Source organism: Colius striatus, chromosome 9, assembly GCF_028858725.1.
Source record: "Colius striatus isolate bColStr4 chromosome 9, bColStr4.1.hap1, whole genome shotgun sequence".
NCBI classification, from domain to species: domain Eukaryota; kingdom Metazoa; phylum Chordata; class Aves; order Coliiformes; family Coliidae; genus Colius; species Colius striatus.
The window spans coordinates 25410075-25422814 of NC_084767.1; the positions used below are offsets into that span (position 1 = coordinate 25410075).

At 44.5% G+C, this 12740-nt stretch overlaps 1 protein-coding gene across 3 annotated transcripts in view; it reads left to right on the forward strand.

The window, feature by feature from the left end:
- Window positions 1-6020: 6020 nt before the first annotated feature.
- The window catches only part of IKZF2 (IKAROS family zinc finger 2), a 113501-nt gene continuing 106781 nt past the window's right edge, over window positions 6021-12740 (forward strand). For 2 of the 3 annotated variants that reach the window (XM_062002292.1, XM_062002295.1), the window contains exons 1-3: window positions 6021-6166; window positions 8832-8880; window positions 9585-9689. In XM_062002292.1, coding sequence (XP_061858276.1) covers window positions 8847-8880; window positions 9585-9689 — 139 coding nt within the window. In that variant the 5' untranslated portion in view covers window positions 6021-6166; window positions 8832-8846. The remainder of the gene's footprint in view (window positions 6167-8831; window positions 8881-9584; window positions 9690-12740) is intronic. The other variant, XM_062002293.1, reaches the window with a different exon arrangement.

Sequence of the window (12740 nt, forward strand, 5' to 3'; positions counted from 1 at the left end):
TGAGTGACAAGTGAAGTGAATAAACAGGACAATCTTCAGGTGTCTTGAAGAAAGGCCCAGGGATCCTGAGGGAAATCATGCAACCACCCAGGTAGAATCAGAGAAAACAGTCTGTTTAACTTCCAGGGAGATCTGCAAGCTCCTGCAAGGTAAGGTGAGAAGTGACCTTAAAATGTGCCTGTTACTTCTCTCCTGCACAGCATCTCTCCTGAGCAGAGGAGGAGTGGGATGCCAAACAGCTCCTACTGAGCAAGAGCCTACAGTCAGTTAGACTATCCAACTTTATGATACAGTCTGCTACTTGTCTCCTTGTTTAGAAACTCATGTCCATATCTGTTCTGGTTGAAACTATGTAAGCAGTGTGAGGACTCTGAGGCACTGACAAGCCTTCCTGACCATGACCAGTCTCAGCTGTGGTTTCCACCCACAGTGCTGTCAGTGGGCCAGAAGCCCATGTAAGTTCAACCTTGTGCTTTGCTTTATGGGTTGTGTTTGGGAAGCATTACTGCTTCATTACAGTTGTGCCCCTGTCCAGCAGACTGACCTCTTGGCTTGACCTCCGACCTGCCTCATCGCTGCAGACTTGCTTGAAGATCAGGGCTCTGGGTTAGACCTGGGCAACCTCTCTGGCCCACCCTGCTCCTTTGCTGAAGCTTGTGACATGGGCCCTGGATGGTGAGGTTCCTTTCATGCTTTCATCCTTTCATTCCCCCCAGGGAGCCACTGACTTGTACTGTGTACTTGCAGGTAAGTAAGATTCAAAGAGGAAATATCCTTATTTCTCATTTATTTGCCAAGCTTTAAAGATCAGTAGTGGAAACTCTTTTCACATTCAGAAAAGTATGCACAGGGCAGCCTTAGCTATCCTGCCTTTCACCCAAGATGAGAACTATGAATATAGCTGTAGTATATCGGGTTGAACCCAGAAGGTAATCAGCAGAAGCCTTACAAGACCTGTTCCTGTGATGTTTGCAGCCTAATTTGCTACAAGTCTTCCATGTTGTAGAGGCCCCTTCAAATCCAAATGGCAACTTTTGAGCTTTTGAGATTCAACCTTCATGTTAATCTTGCAAAATAGAAATGGAAGGACTACACCAAATTTTCAGATGTTGCTTGTCACTGAATGTTCCCTGGTACTTTGCAATACTCAATATAATTGTCACCCATTAATTATGCCAAATTTCAGCTTGAGTAACAACCATCTATCTGCTTAAATGCCTCCAGTGGCTCTGAGTAATTGAAATAGATCCAATAAGCTTTTGCATTAGCTGATTCACGAACTTTATCATTCTGTGTTGCTCCCTGTTCAGTATTGGATGTGTACAGTTCTGTTGGTACTGGGATTTCTAGCCATAAGCAAAGCAAGAGTTAATTGTTATTTTTGTTGATGTACTAAGTGGGAAGCTAGGTCATGCATAAATCTCCATTGTGCTAGGTGCTGTACAAGCAAAGAATAAAAATGATCCCAGGCTCAAGGCTTCTCTGTTAAAAGCTTGTGTCATAATTAAACTTTGTTAAGACACTTTAGAATTGCCCTTCCTCATAAATGATATATCCACATACATTTTTATCTCCATAACAAAAGAGAAAACCAGTACGCTTTTATTATTCACAATAAAACAGAAAATATAATACTATTTTCCAAGTAACTTGCATAGAGCACTTGGAATACATGGGGGTAAAGGAAAGGATCTTTGTTTCTCATATACCTTTGGCTCATATACACCTAAAGTTGTCCATTTTATAGAAGAAGGAAGAAGTATTTGTTGTGAAAAAATGTCTCTCAGAGCACACTGAATTCAGGTGGAAAGCACAGAGCAGGAGTTGTTGCCCCTTCAAGAATCAAATATTGTATCTTCATGAATAAAGCCCTAATAGTAATGATAAGAGAAGAAAATACAGCAACCTTGTGATATATTAGCAGAATGTTTTACAAAGTCCCCCACAAAGCATCCGCTGCTCTTGAAAAGCCTAACCAGTCCAAGTGAGAAACTATTCACAAATTTAGTATTCAGATTACATACTCTGCCTTTTCAACTGCTCTCTGTACAATGAATGCCTGTATAACTACAGTAACAGACACAGATCTACAGTTTCTGTGGCCTTTGAGCTATTATGAGTATTGTGCCTCTCCATAAATTACATCTGCATGTCCTGAAAATACCAACTGTTTTAACGGGAATTAATCTATAGGCTTTTATCTTAGCAAAATACAAGGGGTACAGTATGTTGTGTCCTTTTTAAAATTAATAGGGTATGCTCTGAAGACATTCAAGGATGTTCATTATTTTCTTTATAGGTCTCTTTATTGATGCATATAAGCATAAAACAGTGCTTTATTGTAGTAAAGAGGAGGAGATGGAATAATGAACAGATTAGTGCTTATATGGTTTTTAGATTGCCCAACACACAAAGAAAGGTCTACGTTTGTCCTCTTCAAAGGAGGCTGGGATTTGATCCAGTTTATGTTCAAAGTGCCCCTTCTGTGAGGAGAGAAGAGAGGGCTCAGTCTGAGGGCAAGAAAGCTGATTCAGGGGTCTGCCGATCTGTGGTGCTCATAGCTGGCCAAGGCAAGAGTGTGTTAGATATTTCTCTTTAGTTTGCTAAATCTAAATAAAGTCACAACTTTTTCTGCGATAAACTACTATTCATGTTAATACCTAACACAAGCTTTTGGTGAGTGAACTCCTAGAATACTTGACCTTTTATGGGCGTGTAAAAAAAAGAGAATTAGATAATTTAAACAAAAAATCCCATTAAAGCATTATGGTTCTTCTAAATAATAACTCTCTCACAAGTCTGTGTGTATATGCATGATTACATGTTTAAATATTTCACTGAAAACAGGCTGAGCCCATCATTGACCTTTCAAAGCAGATTACTGGCAAGTGATAAGGGATTACATTCTCCTTCCAAGGTCCCTGTGTGATGGGGAGCTCCATCTCTGGTCCACAGAAGGAGAACTAAGGCCCACTGAGGGACATCCTGGGTTGGTGCAGCCTGCGATCCCCAGGGTGGCTGGGCTGGTGTGGCAGTACACTGTCTCAGGGCAGGCAGGACAGCGTGAAGGATGCTTAGGTCTTGTCAATGGAACTGGAAGGGTAAAAGGGCTGCCCAACAGGCTCACAAGATCACCAGAAATGGCTCTTTTGGAGATGTGCTCAAGTGACCTCTATAATGTGACCAAAGTATATGGCCACGCTGAAATTGGAACACTGCTCAGTAGAAGAAAAGCCCTCGTTGCATCATTCAGCACAGTTTAGAAATGGAGAACTGAAATGTAGAGAAATAAAAACTTGGCTGAAGTTACATGGAGGACCTTTGACCTCAGTTGGATGCGAACCTCAGTCTCCTGATGTGTGAACCCCAGTCTCTTGATCCCTGAGCCATTGCTTGGTCCTCAAAATGACCACAGTTGCTCTGCTGAGTACCATTTTAGGGGCAGGAAGGTGGTTGATATAAGTCATTGTGGAGCTCTTGCTGCAGCCACTGAGCTGAGTTTTGCACTAAAACCAGTGATTCAACCTCGTGTTGCTGTAGTGAGGATATGCTCAACTCTGCAGTCCTTGAAGTTAAGAAGCTGATTTTTATAGGCAAATCCTTTCACTTTATACCCTGTCCCTTTCTTTTCCTTTGGTGACTCCTCCTTGTTTTCACAACTTCATTTGGGTTTGAAAGCTTATAGAGCAGCAGGATTAAAAAATCCAAAATAATTACTGTAGACGATGAGTCTGGCTTTTCCCATCAGCTTCCACAGCTCCAGCAGCTTTGGGAGAAAAGCTGTTAGCTATTAAATTATTACCTGTAAGGAAAGCCAGCTGGAAGCTTTCAGTTTTTAACATTTTGATGAAAAGCACCATAAAAATCTTGACAACTTTTAGCATTTCAGTGACATGTTTTGCATTTGTCCCTGCTTTCCAATGATCTGCAGAAGTGGTCAAAGGCTTCAAATGCTGCAGAGACCAGCATCTCTGGAATTTTTTGACCCCACAAAATGAAGAGGGGATGGGGGAGAAAGGCAAAACCCAATGTGAATTCATTTAGGGAAGTTTTTGGGAAGTCACTTTCCATCTGGAGGAGGATGTCCGCAAGGAGAGTTATTCCGGTATAAACTGTTACGGCATAATTACATAGCTATAGATATGCCAGTCTATTTTCTGATGTAGGCAAGCCAAGTCTCGTCATTGAAACGTAGGCGTGGGAAACAAGAAGTCTGCTTTCTAGGCTCAGCTCCGAGTGCTCTTTGTGGCCTTGGGCCAGTCCTCTAACTTTGCCTCCTTCCTCTGCAAAATGAGAAGAGTTAAATTAACTCACTTCACAGATGTGGTGTAATGACTAATTGGCTAAAATTTGTAGTTCTGAGAAGAGAGCTGTCTATTAACTTCAGTGTCTTTGGCTGGCTGAATAATTTATTTTGCAAAGCGGAGTTTGTCTCCCTCTCTCAGGACAGCGTGGCTCTGCCTCTACGAGGCAGAATGCCATTTGATGGGAAGTGGCCAAGCCAATAAAACCTGGGTTTTACTTTGCTGACTCTAAGAACAGTAATGTGCTTGTGTGAAGCTGGAGCAAGAGCTAAGGCTGTAGCTAAGATTTTGCTGGAAAGCGAAACTTAAAGAGATACCTAGAACCATTGCAGGTTAGCAATACACAAAGAATGTGGGTATGTAGCCATGAAGGTTCTCTCATCAGTGCATGTCTGAAACTTGCTAGCTAAATATCCCCTTCAGTACCAGTAGGTACTAGACAATAGATAAAGGCTAACTTCCTGTTATTTGTTGGATGCTCTGTTGGGTTAAAAGGCTCAAGGGTGTACAAGCAGTGATGCTTCCTAGCATTTTTTGTGCTTAACTTTGCAAATTTAATACCACCTGTGTGTATAATGCATGACGTACACCATAGCGTCTTAACCAGCCAACAGTTCTGGTGCCTAATAATGGCACTACTGTGGTCACTGCCACATAGTAGTTCAGGTCTGACAATCAGATGCTCTAAGACAAAAAACATTATGCTCTTGCACCTAGCCTAAAACCTGTTGAAGGCAAGAGAAAGCTCCTCTGAGAAAGCACATCAGGACAGCAGGTGCCGCCTCGCTGCAGTCACACCAACCAGGTCAGGGCCCGAGGTGGGCCTGCAGCCCCTGCGGGTGTTCCTTCAGCACTGTCTGCGCGGCAGCGACAAGGTTTTCCTCAGGGGAATAATGCTGGCTCTCCCCCTCTCCCCACCCCACCTCGCTCTTCGGGAAGCGCAGCAGCTTCCCAACCCTTCCCCGCCAGCTTTACGCCGCTCAGCGTTCGCCCTTCCCCACTCCGAGCTCCCGCCGCGGCAATCGTTAGTGCCAAGAGCCGACAGGGACGGGGGGAGAGCGGCGGGACGGGCCGCGGCGAGGGGCGGCGGGTGCTGCGCGCCCGCGGCCGCCCGGCGGTTAAAAATAGAAGTGCTGAATCATGACTCCGCCGGCAACTTCACCCGCCCGGCAGCGGCGGCCCGGCGGCTGCCGCTCCTAAGGGGAGGAGGAAGGCGGCGGGCGATAGGGGGGGTACGGGGTAGCCCGGTGCCCGGAAGGGGGGGCGGGGAAGACGGGGACGCGGCGGTTCCCTGAGGGGGCGGCGCGCGCGCGTGTGTCTGTCCGCGTGAGGCGCGGAGCGCACACGGCGGCGGCACTTGTCCTCTAATCGATTGCCGAGCGTGCTGAGCGGCCCTGCCGGCGCGGGCACCCGCCCCCCGCGCGCCCCCCCGCGCCCCCCCGCCTTTCCCCTCCCGCCGCGCGCTTGCCGCGCCGGCCCTTGGGTGAGGCGCCGGGGGGCGGCTCGGGCGGCGCGCGCCCGCCCGCGGGGTTGCGCGCGCGCGTGGCGGTGCGAGCGCGCGCGTGCGTGTGTGTGTGTGTGTGAGCGTGTCCGTGTCCGTGTGTGTGTGAGAGAGTGCGGGCGGGCGGCTGCCGCCGACGCCGGATCGGTTTCTCGGGGTTTGACCAGCTGTCCCAGGCTAACCCTGCTCTCTGAAGATGGAGGAAGTAAAAACAGGATTACCCTTAGCTACAGCTCCACTGCCTTAGTTTCCATAGCCAACTGCCGTGCACAAACACACCTCCACTAGGCAGAGAGAGCCGACACTAATAAAAACACAAACAAAAGGGTGATGGAAGTGATTCACTGCCTGCGCGGCTGAGGTAAATCTGCGCCTGGCTTCTTTTTCTTTCTTTCTTTTTCTTTTTTCCTCTTCCCCCACCCCGCTCTTTCTTTCCGTGGCGGGGAGGACAGCTCCGTCCGGCGTGCGAGGCGGCGGGCACGGCGGGGGCTCCGTGGGTCTGTCTGCTTGTGGAGGGGTCCCCAAATAAAGTGCGGCTGTGCAGCATCTCCTGCGCGGCGGTGGGCTCCGATGACTTGTTGCTGTTAGCCCGGAAAAAAAAGAAAAAAAAAAGGGGGAGAAAATAAAAAAGAAAAGCCCCCTAAATGGATGCGAAGCGGGCGGACAGGGGCGGCGGGGGCGGGCGGTGGGGCTCGCCAGGTCCGTTAGCGCCGGCCCCAGCTGCCATTTCCCTCAGCGCCCGCCGTCACCTGCGGGCCCCCGGGGGGCTGCGGCCTGACGCTGCGATGGGAGGAAGGGTGGATGGAGGGGAACGGGAGGAAAGAAAATAAAATGAAAAATGAGGCAAGACTTCCATGACTTTGACAGGTTGTGGTAGGGGCGGGGAGAGGCAGGGATGAGGCGCGGAGCCTAGTGTCGCCCAGGGCCGGAGCAGCACTCCGGGGAAGTTGGCCTAGGTTTTCCTGCGCGGGGTGTGAGTGCGTCTGCCGGCTACCCCCTCACCCCATCCCGCCCCACATTCCCTCCCCTCCCCACCTTTTCGTGCCGATTCGTAAGGAACCGGTGGATCAAGTTTTTCTGTCTCCCCTCTCTCTCCCCGCTAGTTAATCGCATTGCTGTAGCACTGACTGACCTCCCTCCCTCTTCCTCTTGTTTTATTCTTCATCTTCCTTCAAAGTATGTGCCATTCCTGAGCGAGTTTCCCCGCCGGCTTATACCCGGGGCTGCCTGGCTCCGCATGCCCCACCTGTAAGTGCCGGGGGCGGGTTCCTCTCCCCTTTCCCTCTTCCCCTTTTTCTCTGTTTTCCCCTTTCTTTAAAAAAAAAAAAAAAAAAAAATCAAACTTTCCCCATCTGACTGTGTCTTCAGCCCGAGAGCAAAACTCTCTTTCCATTCGTTGTGGAGAGGAAGGCTTAGCAGCTGGGATTTGCCGTCACCAGCCTAAAAATGGTGATCAAACTTTTTTCTTTCCCCCTCCTCTTCCTCCTCCTCCCCACCCCTTGAAGCAACAAAAAATAAAAATCAAACTGTGTTTTAATTTCGGTTATGGATGTTTCTGTGTTTCTTTTTGTCTTTCTCTTCCTCCTCCCTTCCTCCCCTTTCTTTCCTTCCACTTCATTGGCTGGGATGATCTTTCCCTGTTGCTTCTGATGTTTCTTTCTTTTTCTCAGTGTGTGACTGCCTACCTGGACTAGGGGGAAGATAAGGTAACTTTGAAGGGCTTGAGGAAGTGGCTTACCTGTTTTAAAAACTTTTTTTTTTGGAGGTTTTAAGAGTCATACGAAAATCAGTAATTGAAGAGAGTTTAGTAGCAGCTGGACAGGTTGAAATTTAAGTGTTATGTGCCGAATGCCTGGGGAATTTGATCTGCTTTATACCAAAGAAGAGTACAGAGACAAGTATTTATTTATTGGGGGAAAGGCAGGTTGGAGGGGGAAGGAAAGAGTGTTAAGGGAGGGGGAGGGAAGTGGTTTTGGAGACAAGAAGTGAAGCTGCCTGTTTTCCAGTAAGTAATGGAGAAATTCCAGGAGCCAGGGCTAAATATACTTAGCGATCAATACAGAAATGGCTCATTGTGAATAATTTAGCTGCCTGGTGCAATGAGAGTTTTGAAACTAAGGGCAAAAAAAGAGGCTGTGGAGGGAGGGAGGAAATAAAATTCTCCTCTGGTCATGTCAGATTCTTAACTTTTCCACTTAAAAGAACATACTTACGATTATTGATATCTCTCTCTGGTTTTTGGGGTTTGGTTTGTTTTGTTGGTTTTTTTTCCCCTCAATATATATCAAATGTAGCTAGGGGGTGTCATTTTATACAGTTACTTGGGTTTCTGGAAAGTAATAGCTTGTTCTATGTCAGCAAAATGCTTCCAGAAACTTTAAGATTGCTTCACACCACAAAATGCATGATCTGGGAGTATTAAGTGTGATGTTTGGCCTCATGCTGTGGCAGATAAAATAGGGTTAGAGTGAGCAGGTGCATGTACAGGTGTGTGTGTGTGTCTGTGTGTGCATGTGTGTGCGTACAGTGGTGCCAGAGTTGGGATAGCTCTCTCCGAGGGGAGCGGTCATTGGAGGACTTTATTTTGTTTAGATCAGGATGGAGTCTCTTGGGGTGCGTGTGAAAAGAGCAATTGTTAGTAGGATCCATCTCATCAAAGTCTGTTCTGGCTGTGAGAGCTAGTAACTGATAAAGCGTTACCATCCTGTCTTGAACAAAACAAGTGGAAAGTCAGGGAAAAGCTCTCAGACTGGCTAAAAATGGAAGTAGAGGACAAAGACTGGGACAGTCAGCCCAAGATGATCCCAGCACCGCCTGCCCAGGAGGCAGCTGAATTTTTCTACTCTCATAATTTGCAGGAAGAGTTCAGTGATTTGCAAATCAGCACATGCAGCACACTTGTGCATTTCTAGACAGTAGTTACAACAGCAGTAAAATGGGCAACTACTTAGGGCTTTAGGTAAGTTTAATCATTGAATGGTTGCTACTGACAGGCATCTTTGAGGGTGTACTTTTCTGCCTTGCAGCACTGCACTTTGACTATGGAAGCAGAGGCTGTTGATGGATATATAACATGTAAGTAGTCATTTGATTATTCTGAATGACTTTTCTTTTCCCCTGCTATCCTTTCTATAATGCAGACACCGAAACACTAGTTTTTTTTTTATATGATCTTTGCATTGAGATGACACTGAATTAATAACATTTAAACATGAACTTTGTGTGTGACTGAAAAATGCATGGGGATGGGTGCATGAGTGAATAGCTCCATGTTTAAATATTTGCTGAGGATGAATGAACTTTGCAAATGAGAGGGAGTTCATCTTCGGAAATCCAAATTGCAGCCAAAAACTTTTCCTGCCTTTAACTGTGCATTTCTCCTGTTTTCTGTATTGAGGTTTGTGTAAATGCTTTAGGGGTAAGGTCTGCATGGTGAAGTACTGTTTCAGTCATCTCCCGCCCAGCCTGGATTTGTGGTGCTTGCAAATGAAAAAATAATCCTAACTTCTCTTGAGACAAAGCAGCTGGGGCAAGGTCAGTCACAGGTTTATGCACAGAAGACTAGTGACAGTAGGTTTGAGGGGGTGCTCTTAAAATTAGTCGGTCCAAGGTTTAGTTGTGGCTACTGAGAGTTCAGTTTTTATAGGCTGTAGAAGAAAGACCCTGCTGCTAAAGAAGGGAAGGGCAAAGGGGGCAAGCACATCATATTTTTGAATCATTGTATAGTTCTGCTGAAGAAGGGGATGGAAACTTACAGGGGACTTGTTTTGTGAAAGCAGGTGACAATGAGTTTTCGCCCGAAAGGGAGCACTCCGGCATGGCCATTGACCTCACCTCCAGCACACCCAATGGGCAACATACCTCCCCCAGTCACATGGCAAGCAGTAAGTCTCTTCTTAAACCTGTTTCTCTCAAGCAGTGGCTTTGACTTAGTCTGGTCCTCCGGGTCCTTTACTTGCTTACTGGGTCTCAACCGCTGCCTAGGCATTGCTAATAAAAGAGGAGGACAGGGTAGAATTTTTTTTTCTTTCTTTCTTGTTCATGCTGTTGTCTCATCTAAACATGAACGGGATTACTAGTCTGAACTATCCCAAGGGAGCATTTGAGAGCTGGCCCTTACCTGTTCCAGGTAGGAAAACACTAGGCTTGATATATGCTGGTTTTGTTTCATCAGGTTTTGAAATCCAAATGGAAATTATTTTTGCTATTACATACTGTGCTTCCCAAAACAGCTTGAAATAGCTTCCTTTGAAAGCAAACACATTTTATTTACAAAAAGGCTTTACTGTGGCAAAAGTATAGAGTTAAAATATCTGAGTTTGGTTGCAGGTTGTACTTTACTATTCCATATAGAAACTTCAGCATCCTGTTCATTATCTCAACTTTGCCTTGGCAAGTCCAAAAGTGGCTGGGATAATTGGAAGTTTGTAGCACTTGGTAGTTGACACTCTAACAAACTGAAAGGATTTTGTTTAAGGATGTCAAGTGAGAAATTGAGAAAATGTTGAGACATTTGGGAGTCTATACAGAGTGCCAAGTGCTCATAGTATTTTATAATTATTTTCGTGATATATTTTGGAGGTGGATAGATGTAATTACACACATTTCATAAAATCAACATCTTTTCCATGTGTGTGAATGCCATGGCTTGTTTTAATGTTGGTTACAATCTTACATCAAGATATTTACCTTAAAGTAACTCTGTACTTGTGTTCAAAAGTAATGTAACGTGCTTTGCTTCCAATATGCTTTCAGAGAGTTCCTCTCTATGGGTACTGGAATTCTTTCTAGTGTGTGTACTATAGATATGTATTTATCTTTTAAAACTGAGCGTTCATGTAATAACCCATGGAAAATAGTGAAGGAAAAAGAGAGCTTTTAGGGTTGCTTGCTTTAAAATACAGTGTATTTTCCTCAGAATCTGTCTTACTGAGAGAAAGATGTTACTTTCCTTTAAGAATTCTTCTTTCCTCCTGCAAATTACAAGTAAAACGCAGTTTTTATGAGCCTTTAAAACTGAGGGTTATTATGAACATCTCTCAATTATATACATGTTGCTAGAGAATATGATTGCTAATACTCTGGACTGAACTTTATATGACAACTGATCATTATTCAGCATCTTTAGACAATTCCAATCATGCTGCACTGGGATTCTGATATATTTTATTATGTTGTAAAAGTTTTACTACTCACTTTCTTCATTTTCTTTGTTTCCTTTTTATTAATGGGAAGCCTTCATTGGAAGGGGAAAAAAGCACCCTGTTTTAAATCTTCTTTATAATCTAGACGAAAAAACAGAGTCAAATTAGGGAATAGAAAGATCTAGGATGAAGTCATGCAAAAATATTTTAACACATTCAATGTTTTCCTGCTCATTGTGTTAACATTTTCATGTTTTTTAAGCTTCGTTGGTTTTTGCAGTGCACATATCTGCAGCCTTGGTGAATATCTTATTTTTTTAAATGCTTTTTGTGATGTCTCACAGGTGTCTCAACTGCTTCTATCACTGTTACTCTGCGTTAAGCATGTGCTGCTGTTAAAAAATTAGCTTCTTAAATTTATTGTAATTTATTTATTATTTGCAGGCATAAGAATGTTTTGCAGAGAGGTGGTTTGCTCTGTCTTATATATGGGAGATATTGATTAGAGGTTGTCGGCTTTGTGATATATGTTATGTTGGTTCATTCAAGGTTTTTGGCCAAATCTTGGATCTGGCATGTGTAAGACTAAATTGTGAGACTGTGCTTTAGAGCTTTCTACCTATTTTTTGATGTGCAAGAAATCCTTTTAAAGGTTCAGTAACCCAGAGGCCTGCGACCTCTTTTTTTTTTTCTTTTTTTTAAGGAGAGGTGCAGGTGGGAAAGTAAGGAGGAATGGCTGTTTGAAACATTTTGTATAAATTTGATAGCTCCCGTTGGATTGATCCATCACCCTTCATTGTATGTGGAGGAAGTGGCTGCATTGTATTTCAGTGTGCGTTAATTTCTAATGGAGTCACTGGAGAGCAATCCACTGTTAGCGTGCTGTTACAGTGAAGCCCAGGGCATGTCATTCTGGCTGGGTAGGGTTTGGTAATTGAGAAGCTGGTACACAAGATGGTACGTGGATCAAACCCCAAATGTTTCGCTCCTGGTTTTGTTGCCAGAAAGTGGATGGCCTCATTGAGCTGTACTCTCAAAACATGCACCTGCAGGGTAGAGATCTGTGTTTTGACCTTTGTTCTTGCATTCCATTGAATCATTTTGAACCACGGCTCTTAATTTGGTTTTAATTTGTGTCTGACTCAGACAAAACCATAAGAAGCAAATTTCTTGGATCTGTACCGAAATGACTGAGCAGTGCTCTCCCAGCAACAGTAAAATTATGTGCTAGGTAAAGAGTTTTCTATGTTCGTTAGCCCCTGGCAATCCACGTTAGTGGGAGTTCTGGCTGGGCTACTTATATTTTCAGGTTTTATTCCAAAAGGTTTCGGATTAAACCTTTTGGCTCACGTTGGAGAGTTGTCTGCTGCTTCCTTTAACCTATTATAATTTTCAAGTACCTAGACGGTATGTGTAGGTTATGGATGGGGCTGACACTCAATTTTCCGTGTGAATGAGATGATCCTGAAAGATAAATCACAGTAAATCGCCTGTCATAGCTAACTAATGATCTTACACATACCTTACGGTATGTATCTGCCTTTAGCAGAATACTGTATGTATGTTGGCAGATGCTCTGTTCTAAAACATTTTATTGTAGTTTTATGTAAGCAAAGATTTAAAATACACGTAAATAGTCAAGCTGAATAGGTTGATAGATCATCCCACTGTCTTCTAAAGCAAATGACAAATTAGTACTATACCTGCTGAGTACAGATTATACATTTACATAGCCCCGAATCTGGAAGTTCAGGTTTTCTTCTGATCTTCAGTAGGAAAACTCTTCCAAAG